This window comes from Notamacropus eugenii, chromosome 1, assembly GCF_028372415.1.
Source record: "Notamacropus eugenii isolate mMacEug1 chromosome 1, mMacEug1.pri_v2, whole genome shotgun sequence".
In the NCBI taxonomy this organism is placed as follows: Eukaryota; Metazoa; Chordata; class Mammalia; order Diprotodontia; family Macropodidae; genus Notamacropus; species Notamacropus eugenii.
In genome coordinates, this window is record NC_092872.1 from 258,799,751 (window position 1) to 258,818,211 (window position 18,461).

The following is an 18,461-nucleotide window of genomic DNA, read 5'->3' on the forward strand; positions in this document are numbered from 1 at the left end:
CTCAGATCTTTATCTCCTTCCCAGGAAGGAAGGAAATAAGTTTTTATCAACTAGACACCGTGCTGAGTGCTATGACGATGATGATGACGACTAACACTTATGTAGCACATGCTACGTGCTACATACCGTGGTGAGTGCTTTACAGTTATCTCATTTGATCCTCACAATAACCCTAGAAGGTAGGTATTATTATTATCTTCATTTTACAGTTGAAAAAACTGAGGCAGACAGAGGTTAAGTGACTTGCCTAGGGTCACTCAACTAATAAGTGACCAAGGATGATTTTGAATTCGAGTCTTCTTGACTTCAGGCCCAGTGCTCTATCCACTCTGCCACTCCCTGTCGTTGGTACCAAAAAGGCAACTTAGCACAGTAGAAAGAGCTTTGAAGAGAGGTAGCCTGGTTGTAGTGGACAGAGTGCTAGACTTGGAGTCAGGAAGACCTAGGTTCAAAGTCCATCACTGACACTTACTAGCTTTTTGACCCTGGGCAAGTCACATCAATCTCTCTGGACCTGTTTTCTCACATGTAAAATGAGTGGTTTGGAATTGATGACCTCTTCGGTCCTCTCCTGCTCTAAGTCTGTGAGCCTGTGAATTTGGAGCAGGAGAATCGGATTCAGATCCCAACTATCCAACCTTGAGCAAATCTCCGTATCCTCATCTTTAAAATGAAGAGATTGGACTCCGTGGACTCTAATGTCCCTGGCAGAGATGAACTCTACTCTGCTCGTCATGGCAGTTTGTTCACTCAAACTAGTCTCTCTGGTTTGAAAACATTCAGCAGCACCCTCTTGCTTGCAAAGCCACGATAGGCACCAAACCAGGCAGGCTATGGAGATCCCAGAGGCGAGAAGAGATCTTCCAGGAAGCAGCCCCATGGAAAGTAGGAGAGCTCAGTAAGTCTGAAGCCTCCAGTCTGTCCGCAGAGCAGAGGAATCAGTGCACAACAGCACTTAGACCTCATTAGGAGTGATGGCCAGAAAGGAACAGCCTCCAGCAGGAGGGGATGAAGTGTTACAGAGCGTGTCTTGGGGTGCCAGAGCCATCGATGCCAGCACGTGTTCCTCTTTGATCAAAGAGCCTTTAGATTGCCTGGTCTCTTAACAGTTGCTGGAGCTCATCCTTGTTACATACCCAGAGGTGAATTCGCATCAAATCACAATGAGCCCACATATTCATCTGATCTTTGCTTTCAGGACACAAATTACAAGAATGCCAAAGATAATTAAAAACTCTGCGAAGCAGTAAAATTAATATTATGCTTTTTTTTTTTTTTTACAAAAGGGAAAACTGAGGCTCAGAGAAGTTCAGTAGCTTGCTCAGAGGCACACAGCTCATGAGCATCAAGGATGAGTTTTGAACCAGGCTTCCTGCCCACAATCTAGTGCCATTTACTATTCCCTGTTGCAGTGGACCAGTATTGAGGATTTTTGAAAGTCTTCCAGATTGTTTTCATTTATGGTTGGCTCTGACTTAGCATAGTCTCTGTCACCTTCTGCATCTGTAGGATGGCCTGGGGTGGAGCTCAGATGGAAACTGTCCTAGGACAAGTTAGTATGCTGTTATTATTCTACTATGTTTAATATTGTGTGGATTGTTACAAAGTAGAGGAGAGGACTCTTTTTTGTCATGGAATTAAAGTTTTGGTGTGAAGGCTTATTTACTCATATACTCCCTTGTCGCTGAATTAAAGTATAGGAAATGTATGGTCCTTTAGATTCATTGCAAGCATCCGCCCGAGCACTGAGGAGGCTGTGGGATGATGTGTACTTCCTCCTGATCCATGGAGTTTTAATTTGTTCTGCCAGGTCTCCCTGTTTTTAATATGATATCTTTTGTTTTTATATAGTCTACATTTGCCAGGGTACTTTCCCCTGCCCCCTCCCAGAGAGCTGTCCCTTATAACAAAGAATTTTAAAAGGGAAAGAGAAGAAAAAAATTCAGCAAAACTAATCAACACATTGAAAATGGTTGGACTTAACATACAATGTTTTGCATCCACAGCCCCTCACTTCTGCAAGGGAGTCTGGGAGGTGGGGAGTAGGGGAGGGACATCTTCTCTCTTCTCTGGAGCCAAACTTGTTCTTTGTAATTTAGAAATGTTCAGCTTCGATTGTTCATTTTGTTGTGATCAAAACATGTATTTATTTTTTGTGTCTGTATATGTTTATTTTAAATTATATTTCACTTTTCCCTAATTACATGTAAAAACAATTTGTAAGATTCTTTTTTTTTTAGTCAAAAGCATTTATTAAGCCCCTGCTATGTGCTGGTACTGTGCTGAGCACCGGAGATAGAAAGCTGGAAACAGCCCCTGCCCTCAAGGAGCTCATAGTCTAACCAGAAAAACAGCTGAAGGAGGCCATGGGGAAGGGGTGGGGGGGAAGGGGGGATAGTCAAATTAGTTCAAAGGCTTCAGCAGACCGGATACATTTAAAATGCTTTCTTAACATTTCTGGAAGGAAGAGGGGAAGTGTTTTGTCTGCTTCCAGTTTATCCAGTAGATGCTCAAGTTTTGCAGCCTGTGGTGGTTTCTTGCCTGGTTTGCACCATCTCATTGCATGATCTTCCTTGATCAGCAAATCCTGGCTTCTTGAGGATGGGTTTGGAAATTTTAGGTGGCCATGTTGTGATCCTTATTTGCTGTAATAAGCCTCTTTATTCCAATAAATACCTCTGCATGACTCAGCCTTCCTTGGTCAGCAGGTTGTTGGGAGAGTTCATTTGTGTAATTCCACTCTTGGATCTCAGCCATGTCATAGGCTGATTCACCTGGACATCCCCCTCTTTGGGGTCCCTGTGTACCCGTTGTCAGCTTATGCTGTGACTTTGTGGAATGAGATCTGTTTCTTTCACCCACTGTGCACGAGATTTCCTGATATCTTGGAAGAATAAAACTTGTGGGTGACCCAAAGGGCAGTGGAGATGCAGGCATGAGTGGGCTGCAGCATGTTCCCATGGGTGACTTGTGCACAAGAAGAGCCTCGAGAGATGACTTGTCCATGATCAAAGAACTAATCAATGTCAGAAGCAGGATTTGAACCCAGGTCATCTGAATTCTAAGATTCACCTGGAAGCAGAAGAAAAATTAGGAAGCTATTATAATAGGCCACGGGGAAGATAATGAAAGTTTGGAAATAGGGTGGGGGTCTTGTGAGTGGAGAGGAAAAGATAGTTATGGGAGGTGTTTTAAAGGTAGAATCAGTAAGACTTGGCAAGTGATTGAATGTGGAATGAGTGGTGAGGGAGACACAAAATCAAGGACGTCTCCAAGGTTACAAATCTGGGCTGATGCTATTGTCTTTGTCAGAAACAGGGATGTTTGGAGGCAGTCTGGGGAGAAAGACATTGAATTTGATTTTGGACTTGGTGAGTTTGAGATACTTACGCTGGAGATGGCCAGCAGACATCTATCCTACCCCTAAGACATCTGGGGATAGATTTTAGAGGGTCTCTGCACTGAGATGGAAAAAAATCATGTGTTTATTTTCACTAATATCTAACTGAAATTTAGTGTTTCCTTCAAATCTTTTTAAACATATTATTCTAAGAAGGGTTTATAGGCTCTATCATGCTGTCACAGGCATCCGTGGTGCACAAAAGGTGTATGAACCCCTGGTGACATAAAGAAATGGGCAGGAGTTTGATAATAAGAAGCAGAGATCCTGGAGGGCAGAGGGAGACCCAGGCTACACAGAAGTATGCATCCCCCACACCTCACATGGTGCCTCACAGGGAAGAAGGGGAGGGAAACGTAACACGGACATTTTAGAGAAAAACAAACTATGCGCAAGTAACTGGGGTGGGCAGGAAAAGCCTCTGAGGTTCCTTCCAGCTCTGTGACCTCATAACCCTATAATGGCTTGGAGGGGCAGGGATTGGACCTCTGGTTTCTTTAGTGAGGGGAGATCTCCATCAAGAAGATGACCTCTACCAGTGCAGGCGGCATGTCCAAGCCCAGTGAGGTGATGGAACCTCCCAGGGTCACACAGCCAGGGTGTGACTGAGGTAGTAGGACTTGAACCTGGGTCTTCCTGACTGAGGTCAAATCTCTATCCATGATTGCCTTTCTTTTTTTAAATTTTCAATTCCATATTCTCTCTTCCTCCCTCCACCCCTCTTACCCGTTGAGAAGGCCAGAAATATAATACATGTGAAGTCATACAAGTTATATTTCCATGTTAGCTGTGTTTCAAAAGAAAAAAAAACAAGAAAAAGAAATTTTTTAAAGTATGCTTTGTTCTGCATTCAGACTCCAGTTCTTTCTCTGGGGATGGATAGCATTTTTCATCATGAGTCATTTGGGATTGTCTTGGATCATTGTATTGCTGAGAATAGGTAAGCCTTTCACAGTTTTTCAACTTTACAATATTGCTATTACTATGTATAATGTTCTCCTAGTTCCACTCACTTCACATTGCATCAGCTCATGTAAGCCATCCTAGATTTTTCTGAACCCTTCTGCTTGTCATATCTTATAGCACATTCCATCATGATCTTATACCACAACTTGTTCAGCTATTCCCAGTTGACAGGCATTCCCCTCAGTTTCTAATTCTTTGCCACCACAAAAAGAGATTATGTACATATTTTTGTACATATAGGTCCTTTTCCTTTTCCGCTTTGAGGTACAGACCCCAGTAGTAGCACTGCTGAATCAAAAGGTATGCAGTTTTATAGCTCTCTGGGCATAGTTCCAAATTGTTCTCCAGAATGGTCGGACCAATTCACAACTCCACCAGTGATGTACTAGTGAGCCTCTTTTCCTCCCCTCCAGCATGTCATTTTCTTTTTTGTCATCTTCGCCAATCAGATAGTGTGAGGGGGTACTTCAGCGTTGTTTTAATGTGCATTTCTCTAATAGACAGTGATTTTGATACTATTGCCTTTCAGTAAAGACTATAAGATATTCTTGAACAAGGTGGTGGCATTTGAATTAAATCTTAAAAATAGATAGCGATTTCCAGAGGTACAGGTGAGGAGGGTACATTGGGGACAGATTGGACAAAAGATGGGAGACTAGAGATCTAATGCCGTGTCTGGAAAGTAAAGTAAGAATAGATGAATGGAATTTGTGTTTATTTTCTCTTTCATCCCAGGAGCTAAGCAAGTCTTGCCCCTCTTTCATATCAAACTTGTCACTTTATTGAAGACAGATTTCATCTCCCCCTGCCTTCTCCTCTTCATGCTAAACAGTTTCTAATTTTTCCAGTCAATATCCCCAGGGCATAAATTACCCCTTCCCCCAGCCCGCTTATCCTTCTTTCCCAGCTTGTCTAAAGTCCTTCCTAGGATGTAAGTCCCAGAACTGTATCCAGGACTGCGGGAGCTTCTTAGCAAGGCAAAGGAGGGCAGAGGAACTCCCACCTTCCTCTTTCGAGAGCCTGTGGTTCTTTTCATGGAGGCCAAAGTCACATCCACATTGGGGGGCCTCTCTATCACTTTGGTAAATCATATTGAGTTTGGAATCCACTGAAAACCCTGGGTCTCTTTAACAAGGACCATCCCCAGCCCCGTCCTCTGCTGCTGTGCTGACTGGGGATTTGTTCGAGGTTGTTTTTCGAATTGTACATTTTTTTTTGTTCCGAACTTAACAAAATAAAATGGACATTTCCCCACATGAGTGTATATTAGGACACTGCTGAGTAGGACTTCATATTTATCTCTCAGTTTTTATTTTCTTAGATTTGACTCATTTCTTTAACCTGTCAGGATCTTTTCAGATCTTCAGTTTAACTGATCCCTCCAAGACTCATATCATCTGTAGGTCTGATAGGTATGCCATCTGCACCTTCCCCCAGGATACTCCCTGGATTAGAGCTCCCCTTCCCATCCCTTCTCTGCCATCCCTGGTGATCAGTGCCTTTCTTCTTGTCTGGGCAGCTAAGTTGGCAGAGTGGGTAGAGTGTTAGACTTGGAATCTGTGAGACTTGACTCTTCTCAAATGCTTATCTCACTTGATCCTCACAAGAACTTTGGGACGTAGGAGTGCTCATGTAACCCATTTTGCAGATGAAGAGACTGAGGCAGGCTGCGGGTAAGTGACCTTGGAGGGGTCACACAGCTCCTAGGATGTGAGGCCAGATTCCTAGACTACTCTTCCTGACTACAGGCCCCGTGCTCTGTGCCCTATGGCATCCCCTAGTGCTGAGGACAATAGCAGCACCCACCACACAGGCCTGTTTTGGGAGTCAAACGAAGTAATACGTGAGCTGTGATTTATAATCCTCCAGGTGCTTTGTAGATGTTGGCTGTTAGCATGTTCAGGTGACCCTGCAGCCTCTTTTCCTCATCTTTGTACGGCCATGATAACTGGCCAGCATTGTGGTGATGTCTGCACAGGCCTGCAAAAATGTTAGCTCTGCTTAGCGATGAAAGGACAGCCCAGACAAGGCATGGGAAGGACTGGCCGTATGACTCGGGGCGCTCTCCTGATGTCTAGAATGGAGCCTCCTAGCCTGTGGTCCTGGCCCTCGAGCGGTCATCATCAGGAAGTCAGGGCCCCTTCCACTGGTAGCCCCAGCTGACTGCTGGGGAAAAGTTCCAAACAAAATGGGATCAGTTCTCTTACAAAATCTCCCATCTTCTATCAGAATCGTTTTTCCTTTGGTTCATTGGCACCCCTACCCACTCTCAGTCCCTGAAGGGTTGGCTTGTTGGAGGATGGCCCTACAGTCCCCCAGACACATTAATTACTTAATATAGGACCCACAACCCACCCCACGCCCCCAGCACAGATAGCAGTGATAATTGTGGTAATCATAGATTGTTAAAACTGAAAAGGATCCCAGAAATCCTGTGGTCTGGGCCCTGCAGGCAGGCAGCCAGGATAGTGGAAAGAGCCTAGGAGTCTGCCCCAGGACCTCAGGCAGATCATATTCCTTCTCCAGAGCTCAATTTCTCCATCTGTAAAAGGAAAAGGTTTAGGTTAGACACTTTCTAGAGTGGCTTCCACCTCGAACCTTTTGTGTTTGGATGGCCTCATTGTTGTCTTTATATCCACCCTCCCACCCCCACCCCAGCTGAGCTCAGGGTAGCCAGTAATAGAGACTAAATACATGTTTGTGAATGGAACTTGAGGCAGCAGAGGACAGAGAACCCTTTTCAGATGCGTCTCTCAGTATTTCCTTCCTCTGGGGCCTGGAGCAAGAAGATGTTTGACTTTCTAAGGCCTCAGTTTCCTCATCTGTAGAATGGGGGAGTTAGGCTAGATGACAACTTACATTTCTTCTAGCCATAGAGCTGGGGGCCTGTGAGTTAAGCCATCTTTTGTTCAGGACTTTTCGTCCAGGCTCTGCTTGAAGCCCCTGCTCCCCCACCAGCTCAAACATTTTGGTTTCTGTGTCCCCTCCCCTGCTCTCTGACATTCTTGTATTCTCTGCTGAGTTTGGTTTTCAGCTCTTTACATCCTCTCAAGATACGTTGTGTTATTTGTCAGTTACTGGATTGAGGGCACCACTGGGGGCAGAGCTTGGCTGTTGCTTTACCACCAACAAATAGAAACAACAAAACAGGCAAAGGAGGCCGGGCACTTCATCTTCCCTGGACACATCTCTTTTCATGCTCCTCTTTGGCTTTCTGGCTTCCTGACTTCATTATTTCTGTCGGAGTTTCATGACTCACTCCTGCTCCTCTTTGCATCAGAGTCACTGAGAGCTTGTCCTCTCTTTGGGAGGGAGGCAGTCACTGAGTCTGAGCTGTCTGGCTCTGAGAGATTAAGTAGGGAGTCAGCTGGGGGGCGGGTAGTGGAGGAGGTGCCAGTCACCAGCAGGGCCAGTGGGAGAGTCCTAATTGTGTGTCCCAGGCCATGCCCAGGCAAATGACTCTAGATTAGGTTTTTGGGGCTCTGATGGATGTTCCTGCCCCCTGGGCCCAATTCCTGTTCCTGTGTGACTTGGCAGAGAAGGCTAGGAGCTATGGTTTCCAGCTCTGCCCCCTAAGACTTGGGTTTCATATCCTGTGCTGTGCTCTTCAACTACTTGTGACCTTAATTCAGGGGTTCTTAACCTCCTCTTTGTCAGAGATCCCAGGGGCAGTCTGGTGAAACTCATGGACCCCTTCTAAGAATCATGTTTTTAAATGCATGAAATAAAATCCATAACATTGAATAGGAAATCAATGACATTAAAATAGTTACCAATTTAAAAAAAGTTTATAGACCTCAGGTAAAGAGCTCCCACCATAGACAGCTCATTTAGCCTCTCTCAGCCTCAGTTTCCTGATGTGTAAAGTTAAGGGGATGGACTTGAGCTCTAAGAGTCATTTCATTTTTTTCTGTTAGAAAGGCACCGTTGTCTCTTGTTTTCACATCACCTTCATTTCAAAACATATCCCTCCACCCTTTCCTATCCAGTGAGACATCCTTTATAACAGGATAAAAAAGAAAAGAAAAGAAACCAGCTCACAAAACTAATTAGAGTGGAAGAGACCTTAGAAGTCATGTAGTTTCACCTCCTCATTCTACAGATGGGGAAACTGAGGCCCAGAGACGTTTAATGACTTGCCCAAGGACACACAGGGAGTGGCAAAGCTGAGATTTGAGCCCAGGTCCAAATGCAGCTGCCAATCCATTGTAACCAAGTCGAATAGTCTGCCCCAACCCTGGGAGAGTCATTGTCTCATGCTCTAAGATTCCTTTCAGCTCTAACACCGATCATGCCGGCAGTGCTGGACAGTCAGACCCCAGCAGCTACTGGAGAACGGCCCCTGGGCTTTCCAGGGATATCAGGGTTCATAGGATCTCAGGGTAACATGTCTCCTGTCTCCCCAACAGATGTCCCAGTGGAGAAATTGGCCGCTATGCCATCACTGAAGTGTGTGAACCTCCGGCTCAACCCTCTGAATGCAGAGGTGCGAGTGATTGCCAAGCCGCTCATCAAGTTTGACCTCCTAATGTCCCCAGAAGAAGGCCAGAGCAATTGAGCGAAGTAGGGCTCAGGCTCGACTTGGCTGAACCCCCTTCCAGAGGGCCAGGACTGAGGATGCCTGGACCCTAGAGGGAGCTTCAGCAGGTGCCTCTGGGAGGGGCAGGGTGGGCTGCATAGGGGGGTGGGAGGGATTGCAGCATTTACAAGATGGGTGTGTTAGCATCGTAGCCAGATCCCCAGAAGCAGTGGTGGAAGATGGTCTGATGTGGGGCAGTGTGCCTAGGCCACTCTGACTCTAGTGCCATCAGGGAGTGCCAGCCTTGCTCTCTTGAGCCTTGTTGTCAACTTCTTCTGCCCAGTGTGTTCTAGGAAGTAGCTAGTGACTCCCAACCTATGAATGGTCCTCTTCAAAGAGTCCAGGAGGCGGGGGGTGGGGGGGTGGGGGGTTGTAGTGGTAAGTGTCCTGGGGGGCATCCCAGGAATCCTCCCTCCAGTCCATTTGGCTGTTGGCCCGAGGTTGTCCCCTAGGGCTGATGGTCCCCACTGAATGAAGGGAATCAGCCTGCCCTCCCTACCTCACTAGGCCCTTGTGAGGAAAGTGCTTTGGAATCCTTTTTGCACTTCTGAGAGTGGAGCTGTTACCCCATCTTTCTTACTCCCTGTTGTGCTGCTGGGTCTCAGTTGTGTTCATTCCTCCCCGAGCTTTTCTCTAGTCTTCCTTGCTGCTCTGAGCTCATGGTTTACGTCTTCCTGCCAAAGCTCAGACACTCAGGCTGGGGAAAAGACCACAGGACTTAGGACAGAAGAGGCCTTAGGCCTGCTCCAGTTCAATCTCTCATTTTGTAGAGGAGGAAAGTGAGGCCCAGAGAAGGTGGTGAATGTCCCATGGTCACATAGGAGGTGAGTGACTGGGATGGATTCTGGCATCCCAGGCTCTGGAGCTAGAAGGTGACTCAGAACCTCGAGGATGCTGAGGCCCAGCGAGCAAACACAGGTGGTGAATGACAGGATTTGAACCAAGGATCTCCAGCTCCAGAGATGAAAGAAAAAGCCCTGGCCTGGAAGAGCAGCCTCTGAGCCTGCCTTGATTGTTCTCCTGCTTGTTCGGGGGTTAGGCAGGAGCAGGTGAGGCTGCTCCCATGGTCCTTGCATCCTCCAGCCCTTCAGGTCTTAAGGATAGGAAGTGGCAGCACTGGTAGGTCTGTGGCTTCCCTGCCTCAGGATGGGTCACTCAGTGGGACAGTAACTCTCTAGCATATCATAGGGTTGTTGAGGACCTCAGGCGAGATCATTAGTAACACAGTCCCTGCCTCTGAGGAGTGGGCATGAGCTCTGGGGAGGTAGGTACACAGAAAAGTCTATTCAGAATATATTCAAAGTAAATATAAGGTAAAGGGGGCCACAAGCAACTGGAGGAGGGGTCAGGGAAGGCCTCATTTAGGCAGGGCATTTGAGCAGAGGAATTCTGAAAAGCTGAGGTGAGCAGGGAAAGCCCTGTAGGCAAGGGGCACTGCCTGAGCAAAGGCAATGTGATAGGAAAAAGCATAATTAAGTGTTTTGCAAACCTGAAGCACTGTATAAGGTCAGTAATTAGTCACGGCATCCTCTCCACCATGATTAGATGCTCCCACAGCATTTACAGCTGCTCAGATGTGTGTGACACCAGACAGAGGTAATTAAAGAAAACAACCTTCTGCCCATCCAAGGCCGAATGGTGGATACCAAGTCAGGCTGTCCCTGGGAGTCCTGACTAATGACCTCCCTATAACATGCCTCTGTCACTTCTGGGGTTTGGGGGAGGGGAGCCTGGGCTACTTGGTGAATGCTCCTGGTGTGGAGAGTGTGTAGACCCTTGGAGCCTTAAATCTAGCGTAGTGATCAAGGATGAGTCATTGGCTTCTCTGAACTGAAACAGGTTCTCCCGCTGTAAAATGAAGTCATCAAATGTGCCACCTTTGAGCTCTGAAAACCTTCAAGACTTCCAGAGAGGGGAGCTGTTCATTCCTTTGAAGTGCCCCTGAGGCAGGGAAGGGCAGTGCTCCAGGACCTCCAACTCTTACCCTCTTTCCATCTGCCTTTCAAGTGGATTTGGAAGTGAGGCATCCCTAAGATGGAGCCAGCGAGGCCCCCACAGCCAGTGTCAGCCCCTGTGGCCCCAGGCCCCCTGAGGATCCTGGTCATTGGGAACCATTGGCTTGGGGAGTAGCCTGAGGCCCCAGGAGAAGAACATCATGGGGTACTGACACATGCTCTCTCTGACACACTCCTGCCCCAGGCTCTGCATCGACTTGGGTGCTCACTTGCCCAAGCACGCTTTCTTTATAATAAAGACCTACAGAAACTTTCCAGAGAATCTGATTGGGCTATGCTCCTGGTGGTACCAGGTCAGGGGCATCCCTGAACCTAGGACACAGCCCAAACCTCTGCTCTGTGCAGGCCTAATCCCATGGCCCTTGCTCCTTGGGGCCTGCCAACCCCTGACTTACTTCATCAATGCCAAGACTTCTCAGTATCACAAAGTCATTCCAGAGTCTCCCACCCCCATACCACACATGCATGCACACACATACCACATGCATATCCCCACACACCATGCACATGCATACCACACATATACATCCCCCTCCCCTACTGTGTTCTCACTCACACCACTGTCCTCTGCCTTTTTCCCTGAACCACTAGACCCAAAATATAGTTCCTTGTTCCTGGGACTGTTAACTCATATGTTTCCTGAGTGCAGAGACTAGGTATGGTTTTCTTTTATTCTTGATGCTTAGCACTGCGTCTGGCACATAGTAAGCCCTTAATAAGTACATACTGACTGTTGACTGCCTTCCAATTTCTGCCTCCATACCTTTTAATACCCCTGCCAGTCCACCTGCCCCCACTGGGGCCACAGCTCTTCCTGCTCCCTCCATTGCCAGGGTCTAACAGGTGAGGCAGAAAAGGCCATTTCTGTGACCGTGAGAACATACCTTGGGCCTCAGTCTACTTACCCATCTATAAACCTGAGGGTATTGAACCGGATGGCCTCTACAAATGCTGTCTAAATAACTAACCAAGAACACCTGTTTGTAGAGTAGTAAGCCAACGGAACAAGCCAGGAAGAAAGTCTGCTTCCAAGGTGAGGTCCATGAGTGAGGGGAGACAGGTACAGCCAAAAGGACTGTGGGATGGGAGTACAACAAAGCAGGGGCACCAGGGTGAGGGATCAGAGGCGGAGTTCCTGGTTCTAGGGTCAGTCAGTCTGGACTTGGGCCAAATGGCTGTTCATTTCTTGGTTCAATTTCTACCCTACCTAGACTTAGAGCATAAGATTTCAAACAAAAGGAGCAGTCTCTCAGTTTAGAGATAGAGGAACTGAGGGGAAATGACTTATCCAAGACCACATGGGTAATTAGCTACAGGGCAAGGTTAGAACTGGTCACCATATCTATGCCTTTTTCCACTGCACCATCCAGTCCTGGCTTCCAGGTTAAATGTGGTATGCCCAATCAGGTGCACAGGCTCTCTGCATTGCAAACCTGTCTAGGCACAAGGACTTGAACTTTGGTCTCCACACGCGGGAAGTTTTACCTATGGAAAATGAAATTCCTTCCTTGCTCACTTCTGAAAACTTGACCAGAGAAGCCTTTGGTTTAAAAAATAAGAACAAAATAAACCTTGTGATGTGAAATGTGCTTGATTAGTTTGGGCTTTGCAATAAAGGACATATTGATTTCACCTTCTGTGCAGTGACTGGTTTGGGGAATGGTGTTTTGCTTGTCTGTCAGTCTGTATATCTGTCCATTAGACTGAAGTCCTCCAGAGCAGAGACTGTCTTTCACCTTTTAGTATCCCAAGCATTTAGTAGTCAGCACATAGTAGGCATTTAATCGTGTTCATCCTTCATTGCCGAAGAAGACCTTACCATCAGAGAAATGATGGCATGACTTGCACTTGACTTTGTTAAAAGTGAAAGAGGGCTGTGCAGGTCACCAGCACCATCTGAATCCAGTGACCTGATATTCCTCAGGAAGACTGGAGATGGCCCAGGATGCACTGGGAGACCTTGGGCCCTTTAGGCCAAGGTCTTTGCAGGTACTCACTTAGGGTGAGGTAATGCCCATTCATTGAATAGACCTGTTTAAGAAGTAGCCAGGGCATGGCCCCTTAATGAGGTCCAGAAAAACAAAGACATCAGGCTGGGTGGGAAACAGCGACAGTTACTATTGATAATCACTGTAAAGCTAGCGAGGTCCTGGAGCCCTTGGCAGGGGCCTTCAACCTATTACACTCTGAGGTATTTAATAAATGTTTATTGGCTGACTATCCTCACCTGGCCCATACTACCTGCAAGCCCTGGACCCGAATCCACCTGAAGAATAATACGTGCCCTGTGATTTTGTCCTGTGGCCACAAGGACTTGGAATGGTTTAAAGGGTTCAGAAGATACCCCCACCTCAGCCTCCCCCCCTAGCCAAAATAGCACCCTTATCAGTGCCTGAAATTCCACCATTTGGAAATTCATCTCTTTGGGTTAAGCATTGTCCTCTCTCTGCAGTTCTTAAAATGCAAATAACTTAGAAGGAATAAGACATGAAGTCCCTAAAATCATAGTTTGAATTCATTTTCAATGGGAAAGGCAGTGTGCTCTAGGGAAGGAGTCAAGGCCTGGGATCCCAGAATCCTTGGTTCCAATGCTGCCTTTAATTAGCTTTGTGAGTTTGGCCAAGTACTTTTCCCTTCCTGGTTCTCTAAATAAGGGGAATCGACCAATAACTTCTCTCTGGGCTTTGGTACATAAGGAAACCAGATTGAGTGATCTCTCTGGAAGTTCTACAGCATAGTCTTGTTCCATGCCAGGATGGAGAAGGCACCTTGACAGCACGGGGTCTTGGGAGGGGAATAGTTCCTGAGTGCCCAGGGTGTCCACACTCCAGAGCAGACTCTCTCTGCCCTCCCCATTCTCTGTTAAACATGGCTCATAGCTCCTCCGGGTCCCATGTTCAAGGTGCTGACTTCAGGTCTCCAGCTTCCCTCCTTATGCAAAGCTTGGCTCCCTGGGTTAATTCCAAGTGTTTCTGGCTCAGTCTCCACCAGGTTTTTCTTGTCTTGGGTACTTCCAGAAAATCTTTCATGAACAGTTTAAATGCTGAAACCCTGTTTGTGGGACCTCAAGTCACAGATTTAGAGCTGAAAGGAATCACAGAGGCCCCACAACCTCTTACTTATGAGCCTTACTGATGAGGAGAAGCGATGAGAGGCAGGATTCAGACTCAGGTCATCTGAAAACAAATCCAGTGTTCTTTTTTACTATATTGTGCTGCCTTTCCTTATTACCAGTGATCTGTTCCTATTAAGCCAATTAAGCCAATTTCTCCCTATCACAGGGGGAAATGACATACATGAGAGTGTAGCAGCAGGCCCGATAGAAAGTCCTTAGTGAGCAGGAGGGAGGGATTAGTAAGGCATCTTTTGTGACCCTTCCATTGGTAATAAAACCACAACCATTCTGACGCTGGACCATTTGTTGGTGCCAGTGACTTGGGTGGCAAGAGCTTTTTGAGTTGTCAGTAGCTATGGCTGCTAAGGAGGAGAAAGAGGTAGAGGTTGCAACACCTACAGAGGCAGTGACCAAGGGACATTTCCACTGGAGCTGCCCCTGGATGATGCCATCAGAAACTGGGATGAAAGCAGGACTTTTACCCCAAATGCCAGAACTGCTTCTTCCCAGCCAGTTGCAACTACCCTCATGGGACAGAGTCCCCAGGAAGGTAGCAAGGAGGAAGGCCCCTCTGAATGTGCTCCCCTATTACTCAGACAGTGTTTGGAGATCTGTTCTGCTCCTGAGGGAAGGACAGAGAATCTCTCTCCAGGCCACAGTACTCAGCTGAACTGAAGATGTACCTATTGCCTGTGTGACTGGGGTAAAAGGTTTAGTTAGCATCCAGTGGCCCAGGCTCCCAAGTAAGACTATAATTTTCAGAGCTGGTCCTGATCTGCCTTACAGGCCCCTAGCTCTCAAGCTGCAAGGAACTGCAGAGACCATTGACCCCTCACTTTACTGTTGAGGAAAAAACTCCAGAAAGGTAAATGGTGTCCTAGTCCCCCAGGAAATAATCGGCAAAGCCAAGGTTTGAAGCCAGATTCTCTCCTCCCCAACTCAGCACTCTGTCCAGTAGAGTACTTTACATTGAAACTGGGAGATTCCATACCTGTGACATCATCTCCAGACCCCAGTATTTCTGTGCCACACCCATAGCAAGCTATTCACAAGTGGTATATCTCCATCAGAAATGATGAATATAGAGAGTTCAGAAAAACATGGGGAGATTTTTGAACTGATGCTGAGTGATGTTAGTAGAACCAGGAAAACAGCAGATAAAATGATTTTAACAACAAAATTAAAGTGAATACTGTGAAGTAATGACCAAGCTTGGCCCTAAAGATGAGACAGGAAAGATACCTCTCCCCACCCCTGCTCCTTTGCAGAAGTGGAGGACCATGGAAATGCACATTCCATGTAACATCAGACTTTTTTGATGTATTAACTAATTTTATCTTTTTTTCCTTTTAATAAAATTCTGTATTCATCATATTGTTTCTTAGAACACTGTAATATTTCATTGCATTCATATGCCAAAGCTTGTTTAGTCATTTCCCAATCAATCTCTGATTCTTTTCTAAAGAAAAAGGAAAATGAAGCTGATTCCTCACCCTGGTAGCAAATGTGGATTTCATTTGTTTCTGTTTGTTATGTAACAGATTCCATGGGTTTATGGAAATTCAAGGAGAGTTGCATAAATTAGGATTGTCTGTATTTATGGAAGCTCATATCCTGGAGCCCCATGGCCTCTACAAAGCTTTCTGGGCTTATCACCTCCAAAAAGAGCTGATAACTACCCCCCAACCACCTCACTCCATCTGAGAACAACAACTTTCATTTTTCTTAGTGATATATGTTTTCCAAAGCACTTCACTTCCAACAGGTTTGTGATGTAAGTAGTACTCGGATTACCATCTGCATTTTACAGAGGAAATTGAGGGATGCTCAGAGAGTTGCCATGACTTGCCCAAGGTCACACAGCTAGCACACAGGGCTTTCTTTTAGTTTACCCCACTTCCTTTTGCACAAGGGATGGAGACTGCTCAAGGGCCCATGCCATGCGCTTTTTCCACTCTTCCTTTCTTTCTAGGTTAGGGCTGGATCTTTTAGCTTCACAGTGTTACCATAGGCTGATGACTCAAGGTATAAGAGGAATCCCATATTCCTTTAGAAATTCTGCCGTTGGGAAATTAGAGACTAATCGATAAAATGATCACTAGGCAGCAGTTAGTCAAGCTGGAAAGGAAACTTTCCACTGGCCAAATTCTTTGTGGCCAAATGGCCAGTGGCTAGTGTATTCGTAGGTACACGCAGGAAATGCACATTTCTCAGTTGACCATAAATTTATGTGGATGAAGAATATAGCCAACGCAAAGGAAAAGCTTAGAACATAATGAGGAAAACAAATAAGGAATTCTTGATAAGGAATAAGCATGTGGAGGAGGCCAGGATTTAAATAGTTTTGTTGATCTTGTACTGATTATCCAAAATGAATAATTCAGTTCCTCCACCTTTCCTGCAGAGGCATTTCCTCAGGATCAGAAACAGCTTAAGCCATAAAGGGTGGGCTTCTATAATCAGGTCAGTCCCTGTGTCTTTCTGATGACTGGTCATACTGCTGGGGAGGGAAGAAAGCAGCCCCTACCACAACCACCATCACTGCTTCTTAGCACACAATTCCCTTTCTTCCAGACCACGCTGAGATTCCCACCAAGTCCAGTTCAAACTATGAACTATTCCTTCCATCTATCCTTGGGCCAAAAAGAGGGAAAGGGGACTATAGTCCCACAGTTCTCATTCAAAGTTTAAAGTACTTCTCCTACCAATATGAAATTCATTTGAAACTAACCCCAAATGAGATATTTGTAAAAGCACATAACACAGCACCTCGCAGGTAGTAGGGGCTCTATAAAATAAATGCTTATTCCCTTCCCTTCTCCCTTCCTGTCCAAACATGTCACATTTGTGAGTTCCTGCTTCTTCTCACACAACTTAGTCTACTGCGGAGGGGAAAGCAATGGATTTGAAGTCAGCAGGTCTGAATTAGAAACCTAATTTTCTTCTTAACTACCTGTGTGACCTTCCCCTCTCTGACCCTCAGATCTAGGACTGGGAAGGGTCTTAATGATCATGTAGTCATCGGGTCACAGATTTAGAACCAGAAAGAAATTTAGAGATCATCTGGCCCAAACCCCTCATTTCAAGACTTTTTTTTTCTGCGTTTCAAGAGAACTACAGTCCAGAGAGAAAAGAGACTTGTTCCAAGTCATACAGGGAGTAAGCATCAGAGGTAGAGTCTGAACCCAGGACCTCTGACTCTCCAGCTAGGGCGTTTTTGACTAATACTCGCTTTGGAACCTCTTAATTTTGTAGTCATTCTAGAAGGACCCTTAGCACACCCTAAAATGTCTAGACCTTCTCCATTCTGCTTCTATCCTGTCCCTCTCACATCTAATTGCAGAACCTCTACACCAAAGGTACAGGTGCATGCACTGCTTATTTTAGAATGTATGCTCATTGAAAGGGAGAGATTTCTCTGTACATGCAAGGGTTAACGCATAGTAGGCACTTAAGAAATGCTTTTTTGCTGACTGACTGAGGAACTCAGGCCCGAGGAACATTACTTGGCCAAGGCCTTAGCAGCCAGGTTTGGTGCTTCCACTTCAAATCTAGGAGTCTAGCTGCAGCCCCTTGTTAGATGCCGAGACCAGACCATTTGCTATTTCATCCTTGTGTCCCTTAATGCTCAACATAACGTCTTTTCTGCACAGCAGGGAAGCTTCACAAATGATAGCCTGGAGCTAATTTGGCTCAACTTGTCAGCAGAGCCTTCAAACCCTTGTCAGTCCATAAACAGGCCCCTCCTCCCTACATGAGATGTGTAGAGAGCCTTTCCCAGAAGTGAGTCAGCTCTTCAAGTAGAAAAGTGGGGAGGGCAGATCTACCTCCTCTCTTTGCTGGAGATCTCACTAATAAACTACATGCCTGCAAATCAAGTGGCTGCAGCAAGCCAAGGGGGAACAGAGGAGCCTTCCCCTCCCCATCACCATCTCCAGCACTCCCCCTTCCTTCATCATGCCCCAGACAGTGGATATGGATAAGTGCTGAGCCTACACTTTGTCTTTGTCTTCTGCCGTGTGAGTGTGTGTGTGTGTGTGTGTGTGTGTGTGTGTGTGTGTGTGTGTGATCCTTTCATAGCTTTAGGACTGGAACGGACCTTAGAGGCCATCACTTCCAACCCCCTCATTTTACAGATGAGAAAAAAAAAGTCCACAGATGAAATGACTTGCCAAAGTCACCCAAGGAAAAGTAGCAGTCAGGATTTGAATTCAGTCCCTGTGTTTCCACATTCTACACCCCTTAAACCAAACCATGCTGCTTTCTTCAGGTGTCATGTTGTACACTAATCCATAAGCCCCTTGAAAGCAGATTTGGGATACTCTTTCATCCTTACATGGTCAGGGAATCGAGTGCCCTGTGCTTTTTTGGAAGGGGAAACTCTCT

General features: G+C 46.2%; 1 protein-coding gene across 9 annotated transcripts in view; it reads left to right on the forward strand.

Annotated features, from left to right (window-relative positions):
* LRRC20 (leucine rich repeat containing 20) overlaps positions 1-12,592 on the forward strand; it is a 95,608-nt gene extending 83,016 nt beyond the window's left edge. For 6 of the 9 annotated variants that reach the window (XM_072628707.1, XM_072628703.1, XM_072628704.1 and 3 more), the window contains exons 5-6: positions 8,776-9,013; positions 10,785-12,592. In XM_072628707.1, coding sequence (XP_072484808.1) covers positions 8,776-8,924 — 149 coding nt within the window. In that variant the 3' untranslated portion in view covers positions 8,925-9,013; positions 10,785-12,592. Of the gene's footprint in view, positions 1-4,254; positions 4,341-8,775; positions 9,014-10,784 lie in introns of all 9 variants that reach the window. The other 3 variants (XM_072628710.1, XM_072628700.1, XM_072628702.1) reach the window with 2 other exon arrangements.
* Positions 12,593-18,461: the final 5,869 nt, after the last annotated feature.